This window comes from Temnothorax longispinosus, chromosome 6 (assembly GCF_030848805.1).
Source record: "Temnothorax longispinosus isolate EJ_2023e chromosome 6, Tlon_JGU_v1, whole genome shotgun sequence".
Lineage (NCBI taxonomy): Eukaryota > Metazoa > Arthropoda > Insecta > Hymenoptera > Formicidae > Temnothorax > Temnothorax longispinosus.
This window is the reverse complement of record NC_092363.1, coordinates 3,826,769-3,840,398: the sequence shown is the minus strand read 5'-3', so window position 1 is coordinate 3,840,398 and position 13,630 is coordinate 3,826,769. Positions and strand designations below refer to the sequence as shown.

At 39.8% G+C, this 13,630-nt stretch overlaps 1 protein-coding gene across 1 annotated transcript in view; it reads left to right on the top strand.

Annotated features, from left to right (window-relative positions):
* Window positions 1-13,630, top strand: part of LOC139814985 (icarapin-like) — a 28,775-nt gene extending 15,145 nt beyond the window's left edge. Inside the window, exons 2-4 of the mRNA XM_071781543.1 lie at window positions 1,202-1,285; window positions 10,207-10,313; window positions 11,851-13,630. Coding sequence (XP_071637644.1) covers window positions 1,202-1,285; window positions 10,207-10,313; window positions 11,851-12,093 — 434 coding nt within the window. The 3' untranslated portion in view covers window positions 12,094-13,630. The remainder of the gene's footprint in view (window positions 1-1,201; window positions 1,286-10,206; window positions 10,314-11,850) is intronic.

Below are 13,630 nucleotides of genomic sequence, written 5' to 3'. Positions count from 1 at the left end.
TTACTCCGCTTCTTGCATGCAGAAGGGGAATAGATTGACTGAAATTGACACCTACACTCCCGCCCGTCAATGCGAATTGACGACGACCGAATTGGATAATCGGTGGAAACGCCACGATCACGCCGGCGATGTGAACATATCGTTGGCACATCCTCATCTTTATCCTCACATCATTGTCACTTTCGTCCTCGTTTCCTTTACCCCTAATTTTTCAATATATCTTTTATCGGATCTTTTAACGTACATTATCTGATATCAACGTGACGAACTTTTCATCTTTTCGACAAAACCTAAAATTAATATATTTTTTTTTTTTTTATCAAAGTTTGTATTCTCTATGGAAAATTTTTCGTTCCATTACGACAGCAGCAATGGAAAAATTTGCAAAAATTCGTGAAATTATTTTTAACATGTTCTTTCGTTTTATTCACCGAAAGTTAAATATTACTACATCGGACAGTTTTGCAGAAAAATTCACATGGATTTGAGGTGTCGTGGCCACACCGGTCGGTAATATTCGTTAGAAATCCTTCACGAGCACACCACTATCTGGATTGGATGATGTATGATGTAATTAATGGTTATTTCGCGGCTAATTGCCCGGGCGATTATGACTTTTCCGTGTGTATATCGTCGCAACGCGCTGCACTGCCACGGTGAACGTGAGAAGGAAGTTTTAAATAGCGCCGTCCTAAATAAATTGCAGAATAAGTCCGATCACATCGATATGACGTATTTTAACTTTTACATGCATCGAAAAAGATGTATAAGATATAAAGTAAAATTGATTAAATAATAATAATTGAATAATAGTATAATTGAATAGACGATTATATACATCAATAACGTAATTACTCATGACTTCGTAAGAGCCAATTATCGATCAAGTAGTTGAAAACGCTGGGGAAAATGTAATTTTGACGTATCTAAAAAAAACCTGCAAAACCATTTAAACTTTGTCATTAAGCAGGTGCTACTGCCACGATATTTCTATAGAAATCTTTATATGCATCATTATATTTAAAAGAGAACGAAAAGAAAGGAATTTAAAATACATTGCTTTAAGGAAAATCTGATGAAAAATATAAATAATTCGTCTAGACTTGATGTATTTCAATTTTAAGATTTATGTTAAGATTTTGCAAGCACGTTTTATCGTACAAAGTGCATCGCGTACTAAAAATGACTATTTTTATTACAGGTATAGGATATGATTCGTCTGACGAGGACAGAGATGACTTTGACACTGTGGCCTTCGACTTCGCTATGCCGAATTTATTTTCTGGTACGTAATATTTACAATTATCTCGAGAGAAGATCTATGTCTATAATACAGTTTTGATTTCCAATATGGATTTGTCCCTCTTATTGCTCTGTTTCAAATTTAATTATCTCTCTTTATTTGCTATGTAGTTAAAAATAAGGAAATATGTATATATTCGAATGAAAGAGAAAGAGAGAAAACGAGGAAAGAAATAATTGTAACAAAATGGAAAAAAGTACCATAGTAATTAGCTGAGGAGAATAAAATTTCATGTCATCTATGGTATTTTTCCAAAATAATATGAACTAATTTTTATCAGTACGCGCACATTCGTTCACATTTTCATCGCGTGTTTCATCGCTAGATATACATCCGCGGTAAACTATCGATTTTATTCATCCGATGCAAATGCCTGTATTTAATGAAAATACGAAATGAGTGTGGTATTTTTGACGTTGAATACGCGCTGAAAATAGGAACTTTATGGCCGCATCAAATCAGACGTTAAATACAGGCGCGAACGCAACCCGTTATTTTCATTAGCGCCTCCGCACTTCTACGCGCCCCGACACAGAGATTCGCGAACGCGCGGTACACGCGAGAGTGCGAATTTGTGTGCCTGTGACAGGTGGATCATAGAGGCGTGCGCAAATATCGCGCACGCATCGTACGGGCGGCCGGAAATGCAATGTGCATCCACGATTGCATCGCGCGCGTCAGCCTCATATCCCGCTTACATGCGGTTTGTCTGAGCGTAACTTCCGTCAGTCTACGCCTACAGGGACATTTGGTATTATTTATGGTATACCAATTACCGCGTCGTACCAATTTCCGTCGTTCGCTTCGGACGAGTCTTGCTTAGCCGGTGTCCACGTACGGCCGACTAATCAACAGCCATTTATTTCAATATTAATTATTAGTGCAATGTTTTATTATTTTATGCATACACAAATATCTTTCACAATAATAGTTTGTTGCTTTGAAGCAGATCTCGGCACATATTTATCCGAGTATAAATATATTGAGGTTACAAACAAATTTTAAAGCTAAAATCAGCTTGCAAATCCAATATTTACCTTCATAAATATGTTTGTTACACATCATGTGGAACACATTGAAATTTATTTAGACGTATGAAGAAATATGTTACTTTTTAAAACTAAGCTTGAACCTTTATTTTGAGAAACAGGTAGTTTGAATAAAAGTTAAAAGAGACAAGGCTTTTTTTACGAGCAAGATACGTTTTCTGTAAAACATAAATATGTATCTCCTTCCTTTCTAAACAGATAATAATAATTAGAATTTCAAATATCCGCGTTGTCGGTGCATTAAGTCGGCACTGCACCATGCGCGTATTCCGCAGATTATCGCTGCTTTACGGAAGGCAACTTCCGCTCTTCCGCGTTCTAGGATGATCAACAATCTCCCAGTAAACCAGTTCGACTGGGAGATACGCCGGTCATACGACTTGCGTGTATATGTGTGTATGTGTATGTATATGCGTATATGCGTGTGTGCGAGACCACGGTAATAATGTCTAGCGGGTAATGAGTCGCTTATTTGTGTTTGGGCGCGTACGTGCCGCCCGTCACTCTCGTTGCGCAACAATTCGAGCTCTGGATCTATCGCGAAACGATATCGTGCCCGTAGGTCATGCCTTCACTCCGACAATGTATCGCTATTTGGCTACCATCGATGATCGCATTTAAGGGAATCCGCATGCGAAACTGGATCCGCATTAATGTGATTCGTGCGCGCATCGTATGCCAGATTTTCGTAAAAAATTTACGCCGCGCTCGACCGGAGTCAGCGCCATCAAAATTCCAAAAGATTTAAATAGACGTCATTAAAGGCGAAATAATCGTCGGGAAAGAACAAAAATAGCCTGCTGGAATATTTAAGAATAAAATTTGGGTCGTAAGTATTCTTGTATAGGATGAGTACGTGGCGAAATAAAAAAAAAGATTTTTCTGATTGGAATCTAGAAAGAAAACAGTAAAGTTACGCCTCGCTTCCTCTTACTTCCTCTTCCGGAAGAGTAAATATAGAATAGACAAATACAAACCGACGCTGATACGTAACGTCTCCGTATTCCTACGGTTATGCGCCGAAGAAATTTGCAGAAGATGAATGTACACGTTACGGTCGGAATCGCAACGAAATACATCTGAAAAACCTGTTTATCTCGAACGTTGTCCCCTCCCCCCCCCCCGCCGATCGATCTCGGAAACTACTCGGCGTGTGCAAACGGAGTTAAACAAAACGTGAAAAAGCCATTCGCGTTGGATGTATATTTTCGTGCCTTTTTACTAACTAATATTTAACAAAATTCTCGTTAAATATTTTCATGCGTTTCGCGCACGCGACGCGCGTTTTTATAAATATTTATAGAGCCCAAACAATATGCGTCAAACGTCGAATATGCATCCGAATGAGCAAAAGTTTTTACATGGGGGAACGAGCGAGCGGGGAATCGCGGCCTGAAAAATTCGCGCGATTCCCCGAAATGGAGGCGACTTTGGCGCAATTTCCTTAATGCACGTATAAGCGCTATCTGCGGTTCTTATCGCGAGATGTATAGCTATATAGAGTGGCTGTACGGTGTTACGTCCGTCGCGCCGTTAATCGATATACGGTAACTACTACAGCGTTACACCCCGGCGAGAGAAAGAATAACAGGTAGCCGTGGTATTCTAATGAAATGAAAGCAATTACCAGAAAATATTGTCCTAATTAGCCCCAAGTTGCGATTACAAAAACGCGTTACGAAAAGTTACAGATTTCCTCAGAGCGAGAGAAAGAGTCGATCGATATAAAACTCCGTAAATTCGGATTTTATAGAACGTAATGCAATATTGAACGCCGTTTCTTGGCACCTCAGAAATCCAATACCGACGATATTAATTCGTCTATAAAAAGATATAAGTAAATTTTAACTTTTTGCACGATAATCGTGTTAACTTGAGCATATGATCATCCTTTTTTACATTTATTTCTTCGGAAGTTTATATTCGTATTTAGTTAAATACCTATACGGTCGCCAAATTTGATTGTCGGCGATAACGTGACATCGCAAATTCGTATTCAGACAAAACAATAATTATTGACAATTGAGATAACAGTCTTTGTCTGAAAAAAAAAAACGAGATTTGGAATTTTACATCAGACCTCTTCCCTGTCATCCTATTGCTATCCCTGTGTATTACCAACCCGTGGAATTTGGCGCGCGCGTCGCCAGTGACAAATACCTCCGTATACATGCATATTTTTGCGCGGCCGTAAAAACACTGAAAACGCGCGACGAGGAAAGGTGGTCGATCGATCGGCGTGATTAACGGTGTTATCGCGTGGAATTCGTAACAAGGTGATCCCGAGATCCGGCGTGCAGGTAGGTATAGGTGGGCGAGACGCGGCACGTGTGTAGCGCGCCCAACAGAATAAAATCTGTTGCGACTATGAACGTCGCGTTTCATGGCCTTTCGAAGTAGCGCAGCGGGTAAAGGTCGGCGACGTTAAACGCTAAGCTCGCGAACGAGCTATCGATGAAATAATGCGAACGCTATAAATAATCCGTAACTCCCGCATCAACATTAGTGCAAAAAATTATTTAGAGGAAAAACCGCGTATTTAAAAATTATATTAACCCTTAAATGCCACCCGGGGTCCAGCGGACCCCAGACCCTTTACAATGATGTATTTTCAAATGTTCCCCCCAAAAATGGAGCTCATGCTCCCATTGATGATAGTTGAGTGATTGACCTACCCGGTTGTACACTTAGCAGTACTCAGTTTACTTAATTTTTTATACTATGTTGAAATTGAAATTTTAACAATATAAGCATTTTATTCTCTTTTCTAAGCCTTGAACAACATTGAAAATAATTTTCATAACTAAATATCAAAAAATCAATGAGTAAGGAGACATTTTTCATGCTGGGGTCTTTTAGACCCCCCCCCTCCCATGTGTCATTTATGAGATTCTTGAAAGGTGTGGCATTTAAGGGTTAAATATGAATACATTTTAACATACAATAGATTAAGCACCTGCCTGATATTAAACACTGCATTAAATTAAAAACACCTATTTCATTAAATAAATTGTTAATGCTAAAGATAAAAGGAGATTGCTTCTGAAGAAGATTGCAACTAGAAAATATATTTTAGATATGCAGTTTATTCGTACCAAACAATTCGTCTAACATGAGAAATAAATAAATTGTGTTGGGTTCTTTTAACAAATATGTAATATAAATTTATGTATGGAAACTATAGATATATAGATATAAAGCACCAGAGTATTGATAGTTTCACAGTTTAATGTCATTACGAGTTTTTCTCGAGCGCTGATCCCTTTTTCAGGCCGCCAGTCCCTTTCAGGAAAGAAAGCTTTTCCCTATCCTGAAATTTAACTTGATATCGCGCGCGGCGTGATTAAAGCGCAACCGAAAATTAAATTTTTCAGAGAAAATTAACAGGTCGCACGCAGGAAAATTAATTGGCGCGACTACTCGCGACCTCCGCTATTTTCAAAGAGTCGCTCTCTCGTGCGGGATATATATTTTGCGAGATAGCAGGATGGACGCGCCTCCGTATACACCGCAACCGTGCGCATATGGCAAATTAATAAATTAATGAATTGATAAATTGATAGATAAATTCGGCGAGAACTCGGCGCGGAGTAATTTATCGGGAAAATTTATTAAAGGGAGAGGCTTAATGAATTTCACGATATTTTTTGACATTTTACGAACATATACCAATGTTGAATTTTTACGAGATTCAATCATCCGTCCGAGTAACGATTTGTCAAGCATTTTTAATTTTTACGTAACTATACTATAAGTCCCGATGTAAAGCGCTTTAAATATTAAAGATATATCTAGGGGGAAAAATATAAACAAGATATGTATATATAAAAGGTGCATGGGCATTAAGAAGTGTTTAGATTTTATTACTAAAATTAAACTTTTGATCGACTTGTTGGGCGAATGACAAAGGCTCGCGGACACGAGGACGGAGTTAAATTCGTGAGTTGCATATGCGTAGCCGTATGCGATCCTTTACGTCTATCTCATATATCAAATCCCACCGGGCACTCGTGCAGAATGCAGACCGCTACGAATAGTTTCAGCAGTATGCCTATTTGCAAGTCGCGACACGCTCAAGTCGCCGTGTGACGTCAAGCTCGAAGCTTTGATTACATTACATACTGTGCGTCCGATCGACCGAAGTGAGAGCGGAGATTCGACCGCTCCGCGCCGCGCGCGCGAGCCGAGACCGCTCGTCGCTGCAATGTGCGCGCTGCACGGAATCAGAAATTCGCTGACACGCTTCGAGAAATTCGTGCGCTCCTTTCCCGCGCGATCAGGACGGAGATAAGAACGAGACGTTCGAAGGGAGAAGCGAAAAAAAGGAGCACTTTTTGCCTCACGACAAAGGCAAAAGGTTTTCGCAATGGATTGGAAGGCAACGAAATATCGATCACAAAGCAAAGGTTGCCGGCGGGATCGAGCGCGCGCGGCCTCAAGGTCGGCACACGAGAGAGAGAGCCGCAAAGTTTATCAGATCACTTTCACCATTGAGAGGATTTTAACGGTGCGCCGCCGCCAAAAGCAACGAGAAAGACGATAATCGGTCCCGATCCGCCATGCCGCGCCGCGCCGCGCCGGTATAATTCGTAATCCGGGGGACTGAAAGCAACCATCGACATCGAATGGGACGGCAATTTACGGTATAATCGTTGATTGCGCGACTCGATGAATCGTTATTCAAATCCGCGTGACGCGGCGCCGCGCCGTGGGAGGCCAGCGGATTGGAAATGGGCCTGGGGAACCGGGAGCGCCAGCGGGTGCCTACGGATGCCAATTTCCCGATCATTTCACGAGCTGTTTATTATTTTAGCATTACGAATAATTTTGGAATTTAATACGAATGGCGATGACCGAACTATCGTCGTCCACACGAAACCTCAATTCTAAACGAAATGAGAAAAGAGATATAATAAAATCGGTATGCAGTTTACTGAATTTGGAAAAAATATATTATTATATTTTTATAATACAATATTATTATTAGGCTACTACATTGTTACATATGAAATTTAAACCAATACCTTGTTAGGTAAATAACACTTTGTTACTTTTAGCTATCATGTGTGTGTCGAAATTCATTATTTTAACACAGTATTATTTTAACTCCATTGGCTTAGTTAAATTAACATTGTTTTAGTTAAATTAACGATATATTGAGTAGGAGCAGCGACGACTATAGGAATGGATAAAAATGACTCAAATTGAGTTGAATTTAACGCTGAATTTGATAGTGTAAGACCGGACCGTAAATGACATTTTCTCTAATTAAAAATATAATTTTAACAAATTAGAAAATACATCTAAAAAAATTATTTAAATTGCGAGGATCTCTTAGAAATTAATTAATTTTCATATAGATCTTATACAACACGTGTGCCTCTATTCGCTATTTCTTTCTTAGCCTTGGATTAATTCGTAGCCGATAATTTCGAGGTGTTTTTCATGTACAAACATTTAGAGCACGATCATGCTACGACGTAACCGTGAAACCGAAATATATTCATGTTAAATATGTCTCAGACCAGTAGTTGACCTTCTATTGAACTTTCGTAACCAGTTCGGCGACTTGTCATTTTATAAATCAGAGCTCTGTAGGATATTTATGTTGCCATCAAAAGCTGATAATTTATCAATCTTGTTTGTACTTGTCAACAAGTACAATAACATTGTCACCGTGCCTAATTTCATAGAAGATAAATTAAAATTAGTTTGTAAATAAAGTTTGCAGAACGTCACGGCGACGACCGAACAATAATCATTCCTATGAGATTTAAATCACCATTAAAAGGTAACGAGTAACGATCGCGCTGATTTTATTTTACGCAAAATCGCCAGCGTAGATTTAATTTCAAATTCGCTCATTTATATCATCGTTATTAGATAAGCGTAACGTTAAACCGACACTAAATTTCATCCCGATGAAAATATCGCCGAAATTTGCATTTTTAAATATTTTTACTACAAATTACTTAACGATCCGCGCGACTCGTATGACAAAATTGTTACTTGTTGCTCGCTAAACTTGCCGAATCGATTGCGGTATTTCCTTTCGCTGATTTAGCGTTTTTGATAAATCGCGCCGCTTCGTATTCGGCTCGCGTCGAATTTCGAAATAAATGAAAATTACGGACGGGCCATTTTTAACAATAACAGGCCGTTTTGCCAGCTAATTAAAATTATCGCGTGCAAAGAGCCGGTAACGCGCCGATTTCAGCGGCATATCCGATGCCGTTTCCCCTCTCACCCTCATATTGCAAATTTTTCTGTATGCAAACGAAGCCAGTGTCGAATAATATGCTGGCCCGGCGCGCGTCCTCATTGAGATTCCACACAGCAATAATCAGCCGATACAGTCGACTATTTTATTCCGGCAATCGCATTGTAAGCGCAATAAAGTATGCAAAATTTATCAGCACGGTCGACGTCTTCTCCGTTTTCTCGCGTATACATGCTATTCGATCACGGCATAAATTATTATTACATTTTACAAAATACTGGGTCGCGGGATCTCAACCACCATTTTATTTATAACACGTAACGGCAACGTCTTATCGCGTAACTTGCGCGGGAATTGCATAATGACATGCGAGTCCGTAGACATGTAAATATTCTCGCATATAAATATTTATTCAAGGAGATTCAAATTATGTAGAAGAACTGAGATGATGGCGAGAGAGAGAGAGAGAGAGAGACAGCAAGAGGGAGAAAAGAATAGACAGGGTCGATATTAAAAATTTTAAAAAGTACGAAGAATTTGTTAATAATCTCTAATAACTTAAATTAAATTCCGTTCGACTGCATCGCTATTTAAATTACGGTAATAATTACTGTAGTAATTACTGATCGTTTGGAGAAATAATTTTACATTATAGCGGAGAGAAAGAGAGAACGTAAACGCGCGCCGTTAAATAGACTCGATTATCACGTTCGTTTTCGAGACGCCTGACTCTTGGATGTGCACACGGTTCTTTTCGAGATCCGAAAGGAGACACGGACATGTTACGTGTCTCATTTATTGTTTGTGATGCGCCATTCGGCTCTTGACTTGCCGTGCTAGCGTGCACACGAACCGCGACCTGATTCACGCCCGATCGCAATAAAGCACTATTGAATCGTTAAAATGAAACGGAACGGTAGCCAGGCGGAGACAACGGCGGAACGCAGTCGTTAAATGGCTCTGCAAGAATCTCGACAAAAATTGCTACGCCAATGCGTACCGATCTTGAGTGTGGCTGTCTACAACGCGATTTTTAATTAGGTAGGCAGTACTTGTCGGATAAACTTAAAAATTAAGCGGCGAACATTCGACAATAATTTAAAAATATAATATTACAGATTAAAAATAAAGCGGTAAAAAAGATATATGATATGATAGATATTTATTAAAAATGGTAAATATTAGATGAAAATTATGTGTGCGTCGATTAACGAGAGCTTTACTATAAATTAAATATTTATAGGGATTTTCTCCTACTTTTTTTGTAAATTGATTATCGTTCGGATCAATGGGTCCGTCACTCCATGCTTCATTTCCTAAATCAAAAATCACGGAAGCGCAATTTTGTTGTCCGACGATTGCACGCGATTCTAATAAGCGCGTCATCCCCAGATGCTTGACAAATATTTTTTAAACAGTCACCGGTGCTTACGCCTGCTTTAAATTCGTTTAAATTTCGTCCATTATCGAGGACAGTTTACCGGATGTCGTTGTTACTGACATTTGCAAATGAAATCAAGCAGCCAATTTAAAAATTGACAATTTAAAAAGCATCACACGGATTTACATAGATTACTGTATATATTTACAAGGACTCTCTTTCCAATATTCGCTTATGTTTCTTATTTTTTCAGATACTCTCCACAGACTTAGGCAAAATCTCTTAAACTACTTCTGGAACATGCCCGATATCACGGACGTCAAGATTCCTGAAGGAGCGAACACGACCTCCACAACTAAGGTAAATACTCGACAGGACCCAATTTACAAATTAGAAATCAATAATCCACAATTAATTATTTCGTCGCCGTTCGCCAAAGATCTATGATTATCGCCGGGGCTCTTTCTAAAATCCTGTTCGGCGCGCCGCGTGTTCTCGGGAAATCAAATTTCGGCTTCGGAAACCGATCGTCGAGAGAGGCGAATCAACAACGGTGCCGATGCGTTCGCTAAGAGAGCGGAGTAAAATAATCCCACGCGGAGAGGAAGCTCCGCGTCGCGTCGCGTCGCGCTGGCCCGGCCCGGCCCGGACCGGACGCTTCGCGGAGAGATAATGCATCGCCAGCAATTTACGTACACGTGTAAACTGCAGCAACGAGATGACGACGGAGTTACACGGGCGGGAAGACGGGTAGAAGGGAGAGGAACCCCTTAACAATGGCACGAGAGTGCCGACTGTGCGGCGTTGAGGGGGAGGGAGGGGTGATCGGATTACCGCATTTCCCGTCGCGTATTGTTACACGCTCGGAATCTGCGCGCCGCCAGATCTCCCCCCGATACGTAAGTCGCTTAACGCGTAATGCGGACTTGCCGCACAAAGCGCGACTACCGGAAGCGGATAACTGCGTCCGCCGAAAAGTTCGCCCGTCGCTCTCGCGAATTCCATTCCTCGGACACCGGCACCGAAACTCGGATATTCGCGCGCGCGACAGTCGCGGGCAGAAAAAAAAGAGAAAAGAAGAAAAGGGGAAAGGTCTCTTCTGAGACGCCACGGAGCTGAGATAGATCTCTTCCCTTTTTTAGATCACTTTTCTCATTAACGATTATTATCTGCAAAATCGAGATATTTAAAATCGACAGTTCTTCTTATTAAAAAGTATCGAGGTTTGCATCAAGCTCGTTTACGAATAATACTTCTCTGCCGTTCAGACGTCGAGGAATTAAAACGTGAATGTGAAATATAAGAAGGATGCATTAAAAAGGATGACATGTGAAAATGAGACGTGACTTAGCATTTTGTTAAAAAAACTGTACAAGTATTGTACGGGACTTTCCTCATTGCGCTTTCACGCGTAGAAAGGTGTAGAAAGTTTAATTAAATAGACCGCTTCTAATAATTCATCCCGAAGCACTGTATCTTCTCGTTAGCGGAGCAAATCGCAGACATCGCACTGTCATGTACTAAACGCGGCGTTGCAGATTCTTCAATAATGAAGCTTAATTAATTTTGATGATGCGTTTGTCAATTGTAGAGCTGCAAACTGTTCGATAAACCCGCTTGCGTCTCTTGTCTGAACCAGTTCTGGTTCCTTCGGGGGGCACGTGTATGTACACATTACGCTATATCTTCCCGAAGAAATTGCTGTAACGAATCAGATAACATTTGGAGATTGAACGGGAGCTCGAAAATTGTTAAACCAATTTCCAGTAGCGAGGATTGCCTTTTTTTTTAAACTGAATTCACGCGCGGCTTCGTATCTCGATAAGAGAGACCGAAGACGGCACCGCGTTGATTACACGCAGCTAATCTCTGATTCCCGCAAATGGTTTTATTGCAGATCATTAACGGCCACGTGGTGACGGTCAACGAGACGACTTACATGACCGGCGACGCTCTCAGCGGCACTGCGTTCCGCATTCGCATAATCGACGTGAAGCCGCAGAACGACACCGAGCTGACGCGCGACGGAGGCAACGCGGGACCGGAGTCAACGGTGAAGCCGGAGCCGTCGGAGAGCCGCGAGACGGTCGAGGACTTAAACAACGAGATATCGAAAAACGTGGAGACGCTGACCGCCTAAAAGGCGGTTGATCCGCTCGCGTGACACGTCGACGATCGACGGTATCTGGGTGGATCTCGGACAGAGGAGGAACGACCTTTATTTACGTGGCTGTAGTAGAGTAACTTCGGTGCCACACCGAGTGTGCATCGCGTTAAGATAAAAATATTACTGTAATATATACCTACAATACATATATATAAAGTTGTGTTTCTGTTATTTCCTATCGCTTCTCGATACGGTAGTTTACGACGTTTACTTGCGTCTCTCTGGGAAAAAAGATTGCCGTCGCTGAAGAGGATAAGTTAGGGATATTTATAAATACGTGGTACGAGAGTTGAGAAGAGAGGGGCTAATTGGTTTCAATTAACGATAATTTGTAGAATTTTAATTAATTGATTAAAAAGCTTTTAAATGATTCTGAATCAAATAAAAATTCTCGGTTAAACGTGAAATTTAAATAAATGAGATGTAAAGCTCAATGCGCGTTCACGTTTTTTTACAACTGAACATTTTATACCTTGAACAGTTGAATTTTATATCATGAAATACGCCTGAAAGACGTTCACTAGCGAAGAATATGGAAATAAAATGTTATTGTGTGATTTCTTGTACTTCTCAGATTAATTACTTTCTTTGACTTTTTCTAATTTATAATATTCGTTATACGTCCATGTATCCGACATTTGAAAACTGTTAAAGATTTTTATATATTTTATAAATTAGTAGAAATAAAATTGGTGTGTGATAACGTATGATATTTTGTAATCAATATATATATTTCAATATATATGTGTGTAAATTCTCGCATATCTCGTTCTACCTTAATGAATGTCGAGCAAAAAAGGTGAAAGCACCGTTACTTCGAGTCACATACTTCGTGTATAATTCACATATCACGCTGGTTTACTCGCTAACAGTTATATATATGTATATATATATATACGTAAAACCGTTTTGTAATAACTAATTATATTACACTGTCGTCCGCCAAGCGAAATATTTACGCCAGTCCAGTTTGTTACGATTTATGCGACCAAATACGAATATGAAGTAAATTGCAACTGCTGTATCACATTATCATATTACTTTGTATACTTATAGAACGATGCGAGGACTTTTATCCTGTGAAAGATTGCATAGAGCTGATATTTAATAAATCTATTACACTTCCTATGCATATGGGAAGCGTAGATTTATTAAGTAGGATATATCCAGGTATCCTATTCCTTTTTTCTAGTTTCCCTCACAAATAGTATCTTCAGCGCTGAAAAACGCAAATGTCGATCGAGTAAGGCATGTAATTTTGTGATGAAAGATCCACACACACGTATAAGTAAACGTCTGTAAACTATTTACGGAGGAAAAGTTTAATAGAAAAGGCTTCCGTGGGACGTCGATTTTTTATAATTTTATAGAAGGAAAAATGTACGTTCCTGTAGTGCTACTCTAGCGTATTTTTACATACGTACACAAATGTATTTACAGATTGTAAGTCGTGCTGTAAACTGAAATGTTGAGAAAAGTTGACGCAATAAAATAATAGTAATGTATCATA